Source organism: Oncorhynchus kisutch, unplaced genomic scaffold, assembly GCF_002021735.2.
Source record: "Oncorhynchus kisutch isolate 150728-3 unplaced genomic scaffold, Okis_V2 scaffold1569, whole genome shotgun sequence".
In the NCBI taxonomy this organism is placed as follows: Eukaryota; Metazoa; Chordata; class Actinopteri; order Salmoniformes; family Salmonidae; genus Oncorhynchus; species Oncorhynchus kisutch.
In genome coordinates, this window is record NW_022263514.1 from 44,656 (window position 1) to 52,006 (window position 7,351).

At 40.9% G+C, this 7,351-nt stretch overlaps 1 protein-coding gene across 1 annotated transcript in view; it reads right to left on the reverse strand.

Moving 5' to 3' along the window:
• Positions 1–4,664, reverse strand: part of LOC109886332 (IQ motif and SEC7 domain-containing protein 3) — a 30,615-nt gene extending 25,951 nt beyond the window's left edge. Inside the window, exons 1-2 of the mRNA XM_031818714.1 lie at positions 4,521–4,664; positions 2,189–2,288 (exon numbers count right to left, since the gene is read on the reverse strand). Of these exons, the coding sequence (XP_031674574.1) occupies positions 2,189–2,216 (28 nt within the window). The 5' untranslated portion in view covers positions 2,217–2,288; positions 4,521–4,664. The remainder of the gene's footprint in view (positions 1–2,188; positions 2,289–4,520) is intronic.
• Positions 4,665–7,351: the final 2,687 nt, after the last annotated feature.

Below are 7,351 nucleotides of genomic sequence, written 5' to 3' on the forward strand. Positions count from 1 at the left end.
GGATCAGGAGGAGAAACTAGATAGGGGGCCACATCCAAACTCCCCTTTTTCCAATAACCCCGCGCGACCGGGTCTGATTCCATTATCAACACATACATTTCTTCTCCCTGCCAAATCCCCGTGACTATAACTCAACCCTTCTGGGTTGGCTGGCTTTCAATTGCACAACCTGTTAGGTTTTGATGCTGATACATTCCATGCAAATATGTTGGTTTGGCAGTTTCATGTATGCATGCATGTATGTATTATGTATGCATGTATGTAAAAATGTGCTTAACAAGTCACATAATAAATTGCATGGACTCAATAATAGTGTACAATAATAGTGTTTAATGTGATTTTTGAATGACTCAGCTGAGCAGTGAATTTCAAACACAGATTCAACCACAAAGATCTGGAAGGGTTTCCAATGGCTCGCAAAGAAGGAAACCTATTGATGTTTTTAATGACACTTTAGGTGGTGTATTAATACACCCAGTCACTACAAAGATACAGGCGTCCTTCCTAACTCAGATGTCGGAGTGGAAGGAAACTGTTCAGAGGCCAATGGTGACTTTAAAACAGTTACCTCCAAAATACTAACCTAAATGACAGAGTGAAAAGAAGCCTGTACAGAATAAAAATATTGAAAAACATGCATCCTGTTTGCAATAAGGCACTAAAGTAAAACTGCAAAAAAAATGTGACAAATAACTTTATGTCCGTTATATTTGCTGCAAATCCGACACATCACTGAGTACCTCTTCATATTTTCAAGCATGGTGGTGTCTGCATCATGTTATGGGTATGCTTGTCATCGGCAAGGGAGTATTTTTTATACAGAAAGAGAAACGGAATAGAGCTAAGCACAGGCAAAATCCTAGACCTGGTTCAGTCTGATTTCTAAAAGACACTGGGAGACAAATCCACCTTTCAGCAGGACAGTAACCTGAAACTCAAGGCCAAATATACACTGGAGTTGCTTAACGTAGCGATATTGAATGTTCCTGAGTGGCCTAGTTACAGTATTGATTTAAATCGTCTTGAAAATCTATGGCAATACCTGAAAATGGTTGGCTATAGCAATGATCAACAACCAACTTGACAGCGCTTGAAGCATTTTTAAAAGTATAATGGGCAAATTTGGTACAATGCAGATGTGCAAAACTCATAGACTTACCCAGAAGGTCTCACAGCTGTAAACGCTGCCAAAGGGGATTCTAACATGTATTGACTCATGGTTGTGAATAATTCTGTAAATGAGATGGTTTTGTATATCATTTTCAATACATTTGCAAAAATGTCGAAAAACACGTTTTCACTTTGTCAATATGGGGTATTGTGTGTCGATGGATGAGAATTAAGGCTGTAACACAACAAAATGTGGAATAAGTCAAGGGGTACGAATACTTTCTGAAGGTACAAACCCATAACCTTGGGGTTGGCTACGTAATATGTCTTTTTATCCAAATAAATGGAGTTATGTATGATGTACTTAAATCAAGGCTAACACAATGTATTCTGGGTAATCTATGTGACTGGGGTTGCTAGCACCATTTATCTGCTTCATTCCCTTTGCTGTTTTCACTACATTCTCCCTCTCTCTCCCTCCCACCGTTTATATCCCTCCTCTCTTTGCTGCTGTCCTATTCTATGATAGTGGTGTAAATGTCTCAAAAAGGGATGTACTTTGAAGGATCTACTTGCAGATCAAGATAACATATTTCTGCACAGCTTACTGCTTGTTTCACTTTGAGTTGCCATGGCAACATCGGTTAAGAAAAAGTTTTCGTCCCACACTCTCATTCTCCCAGTCTCTCTCTCTCTCTCTCCCAGTCTCTCGCTCTCTCCCAGTCTCTCTCTCTCTCTCCCAGTCGCTCCCAGTCTCTCTCTCTCCCAGTCTCTGTCTCTCCCAGTCTCTCTCTCTCTCCCAGTCGCTCCCAGTCTCTCGCTCTCTCCCAGTCTCTCTCTCTCCCAGTCTCTCTCTCTCTCCCAGTCTCTCTCTCCCAGTCTCTCTCTCTCTCTCCCAGTCTCTCTCTCTCTCCCAGTCTCTCTCTCTCTCCCAGTCTCTCTCTCTCTCCCAGTCTCTCTCTCTCTCCCAGTCTCTCTCTCTCCCAGTCTCTCTCTCTCTCCCAGTCTCTCTCTCTTTCCCAGTCTCTCTCTCTCTCCTTTGGAGGGTGAGTAGTGATGCTGGTGTTAGGTGACTTACACTCGTTCTCAAACAGTGTGAAGTGCATGCCCAGGAGGCCCAGGGCTTTACAGAAGGTGTAGGCTGCTGAACTCTTCTTCTTCGGGCACAGCTTCAGGATCTGAGGGTAAAAAGACACTTATCTTAAAATAGCTAGGTGAGAGAACCACATATCACACTCGTAGTAAGTGCATGTTTCCTCAATAAAGGAAAGACGGAGATGTCAATCAGAACATCAAAATAAGAACCTATTCAGGATGTCTTCTGTTCCACTTCAAAAACATATTAGTGTGGTTTTATGGACACAGATCAATCCTAATCCTGGACTTAAAAGGCATTTTCAATTGAGATTCTGCATTGAGCTTGCTTTTTATTCCAGGACTAACTGTGACTGGAAAACAGCCCCAAAGAGCATAACAAACATAGGTAGCTTAGAGGTTAGAGAAGTCGCCTAAAGAATGTGGACAAGCCCCATCCATCACCCTTGTGCCCTTGAGCAAGACACTTAACCTCCAATAACTGTGTTGTGGGAGCAGAGTAAACCTTGTTTCCATTGTAACAGATGGGCAGCAATTATTATTCTCTTCTATTATTGTCAAAGCCTTTCTCTTCAATCTCAGTCAGCACTGCAGGTGTTATTGTCAGGTTAGGGTTGGGTTTAGGTGATGGTTGGGGTAAGGTTTTAAGCCTTGCTTTCAACAGGCTTTGAAGTTTGCTTCACATGGGTGTTCAAGGCACTGGAGAAAAAAACATTCCAGTCTCAATGTGACCTCCGTGTTAAAATAAAGTATAAGAAATCCATCATCGGTCAGAGAGGATCAACACAGAATATTCATATCATCCTACTAATAACCTTCAGAGAGACAATTTACACAGTATAGCTTTCTCTCTGTGACAAATCCAGTTTCCAGTGAATGTGACATAACAGCACTGCAACTTTGTATATTTTTTCAAGGATGTGTTTGTGAGTGTGTGGGGGAAAACAGCTATGCCTTATGGGTAGAGATATAATGAGGGAAATAATGAGAGAGAGAGAGAGAGAGAGAGAGAGAGAGAGAGAGAGAGAGAGAGAGAGAGAGAGGGGAGCTCTCATACAGTATAGAAACACCACAGATAGAGAAAGATGAGAGTATCTCCTCAGTGCTGATACTGCAGGGCCTTTTTGGTAAGCCGCCATATTAAACCAATACATCACCGTGACACATCCACTGCTGCAGACGAGAGTGTTGGAACCTCAAGAATGATGATTAACTCGTAAAGAAGAACACCCTGACAATTCATTTCACACAGTAAAATAAATATGAAGATTGCAAACTTATCACAGACCCTACTCTCTGAGTAGTCGTGAGAAACAAGGTCTCGCAGGAACCCGCCCTCTTAATTACGTGTAATTGCGTAAACCTCGAGAGTGCGCCCTCATTTTTTTTCACGCTTACAAAATGAGGTTCAGCGATTGAAGTAATTATGACACTCTCTTTGTGCCGAATCAACAGTTTTCCGCCAAGACGTCGCAAGAGGATTTTTGTCTGGCCCGGCAAAGAATAAGCATTTTCAAAACTCCCCTCCTCCCTTCGGGGCACAATTACTTTTCAACAGCAGCGCAGGCAACAGAGAAACACTTTCATTTTTATTTTCTCTCCCCCAGTTTTTGTTCGAGACAGATTAAGATGAGAACCAGTGGAATTATGGGAGTAGTTTAATACATCACATAGATAACATTTGGAGTTGCCCTAATGGGTTTATTAACTATAACAGACATCGATCTCTCGGCTATTTAATCTATGATTAACTCCGAGGCCCATTCGATGTGACTTGGACCAAATGAATGACTGAAGCTTGGACTTCATTACTGACCCCGGTAGTTATTTTCTTTCTCTAGGCTTGAGTGTATAAGTTCACTGCGGACTCCGTTTAACCTACTGTACCATCTATTATTTAAGAAATGAGTCATGAAACAAAATAGAAACTAGGGATGTAGTCTTCAGAAAATGGGTCCCTGTGAGAAACTTCCTGGGAATTACATGCCTTGAATATGTTTGGCAGGAAATACAAGCTGCTTTATATGACTGTGACCACACTTCACGAGTCGACTACAACCAAGTTGATAGTGAGTTCATCGCTGTATAGTTTACAAAGGTTACTACTTTAGATCAGGTGACACCACACTTCCCAAAAGCAATTGTGGCGCAAATCAATTAAATCCAAACACGTAGACATTTGCAGTACTATAATCCCATAACAATGTCCCCCTATAATCCTCAGAGGGGTGTAGTAAATTGATCATCCCTTCTGAAGACAATACTATATTTCCCACAATCCTTTGCAGAGTCAGTCCGGTGTCAGGGAGTCTTACCACGATAAGGTCATTGAAGAGGAAGACTTCTCTCTGGTGGGCTGCCTGTTTCTGGGCCTTGTTGACGTCCGTCACCTCAAACAGACGGCTACAGCACACCAATCTTCTGTGGGGAACAGACAGAACCTACAGAGAAATAGAGAGCGAGAGATTGATTTTAGAACAAACTTTATTGGCACAATCCAACCTATTTACATAGCTAATTCAACGGCAATTCAAAAATACAATACTCTGAAGAGAGAGAGAAAGAGGGAGAGATAAAAACTTGTTTTGCAGAAAAAGTTTAAGGGAAAGTGGTGATATCACTCCACCATTTTTCATTGGCGTCTTCCAAGATCTCACAGATGCACAATGATGCGGTACCTTGTTCTACTGTAGGCTGCAACAGAATTACACCGCTGAGCTATCACTCTCCTGTCAATAACTGCCTCCATCAATCCAAAGGATTCTGCTACATAAGGTCTATTTGATGAATTCTGCTCAGGCACAGATTGGACAGTTATGCCCGTTAAAAATGACCATGAAGCCTGCTTCTTAGAACACTTCACATTTTCAGAGATGAAAGATAGGAGAGAATGGACAGACGGAGAGCAGAAAGGGAGGGATAAACTGATGCCGTTGGCGAGCCAAAGCAGGGGGAGCGAGGGAGGGGGGAGCGAGAGAGACAAAAAGAGAGAGAAAGTGGGAGAGAGAGAAAGAAAGAGAAAGAAAGAGAGAGAGAGAGATGAAAGGTGGAAAGTGAGTGTTGTTGATTAAAGGTGTCTTGGCCATGGCCCATCGATCTCTCTGTGCTCCATTGACACCCTTAAAGAGAGGCTCTGATCCTTTAGCCTGCAAGGGGTTTTCTAAAGTACACTAAACCTCACAGACAAGTTCAAGGTTTTCCTCTTTTTCCCTCTTCGTCTCACACTTGGCTCTTCCCCCTCTCATTCTCTTTCTCCCCCTCTCTTGCTCTCTCATTCTCTTTTCTCTTATAGTGGAAGAAAAAAACTAGCAACACAATAAATAGAGAGTGATGAACTGAAAGGGTGAGTGACTTTTTGGGCGAACTGACCAAATTCCCATAGAAATGTGAGTTATAGATCTGTCCCTCTCTTTGAAAGCAAGTATAAGAGGTAGATCTGTTTTATGTGCGCTATTTCTATGCTTCCTGTTCTTAAGTTTAGTTTTTGTGTCTTTTACTTTGGGTTTGTGCACCAGCTTCAAACAGCTGAAAATACTATATTTGGGGTTATGGAAATATATTCACAGCGGTTTAGATGGTATAATGATTCTCTACACTACACATTATTATTCCTTCACATAAACAGAAATTAGGCAAACTATTAGAATTTTAGCAACCAGGAAATGGGGGAGCAATGTATGCATGGTATATATTTAAAGGTGCAATCTATAACTAAAATGTTTGGTCAAAAGTGTTGAACTTGTTTGGATATTCAGTTAACTGACAAAATAATGGAAACACTTGACTAAATGAGGGGTATCAAATCAAATCAAATCAAATTTATTTATATAGCCCTTCGTACATCAGCTGATATCTCAAAGTGCTGTACAGAAACCCAGCCTAAAACCCCAAACAGCAAGCAATGCAGGTGTAGAAGCACGGGTACAAAGTATATTGCAAGCAGGTGCTTCCACAGAGGTGTGGTTCCTTAGTTAATTAAGGAATTAACATCCCATCATGCTTAGGGTCATGTATAAAAATGCTAGGCAGGCCATTATTTTGGTACCATGGCTACACCCCATAGGATGACAATGCCCCCATCCACAGGGTATGAGTGGTCACTCAATTGTTTGTTGAGCATGTAAACCATATGCCATTGCTGTCTCAGTCGCCAGATCTCAACCTAATTGAACACTTATGGGAGATTCTAGAGCGGTGCCTGAGACAGCATTTTCCACCATCAACAAAACACTAAAAGATGGAATTTCTTGTGCAAGAATAGTGTCGCATCCCTCCAATTAATTCCATTCCGTTTCTTTTTTATCCTTGATCCTCCAGTCCTTGAAGATTAAAGAATACCCATACACGATGCAGCCACCACTATGCTTGAAAACACGGAGAGTGTTACTTAGTAATGTGTTTTATTGGATTTGCCCCAAACCATAACACTTTGAATTCAAAGTTAATTGCTTTACCAATTTTTTTTTTACAGTATTACTTTAGTGCCTTGTTGCAAACAGGATGCATGTTTGGAATATTTGTATTCTGTACAGACTTCCTTCTTTTCACTCTGTCAATTAGGTTAGTATTGTGGAGTAACTACAATGTTTGTGGTTTTGTTTCTCTCCGGCAACTGAGTTATGAAGGACGCCTGTATCTTTGTAGTGACTGGTGTATTGATACACCATCCAAAAGTGGTAATTAATAACTTCACCGTGCTCAAAGGTATATTCAATGTCTGCTTTTTATTTTATTTGTAACGATCTACCAATAGGTCTCCTTCTTTGAGAGGCATTGGAAAACCTCTTTGTGGTTGAATCTGTGGTTTGAAATTCACTGCTCAACTGAGGGAACTTACAGATAGGTATGTGTGGGGTACAGAGATGAGGTACTCATTCCAAAATCATGTTAAAACACTATTATTGCACACAGAGTGATTCCATGCAGCTTATTATGTGACTTGTTAAGCACATTTTTACTCCTGAACATATTTAGGCTTGCATTAAATTAACAATGTGGTTGAATACGTACATTGTTTCATTTTTATTAATAATACAAACTTAATTCCACTTTGACATTATGGGGTGTGTGTAGGCCAGTGACAAAACATCTCACGTTAATCCATCTTAAATTCAGGCTGTTTTTAACAACAACATGTGGAAAAAGT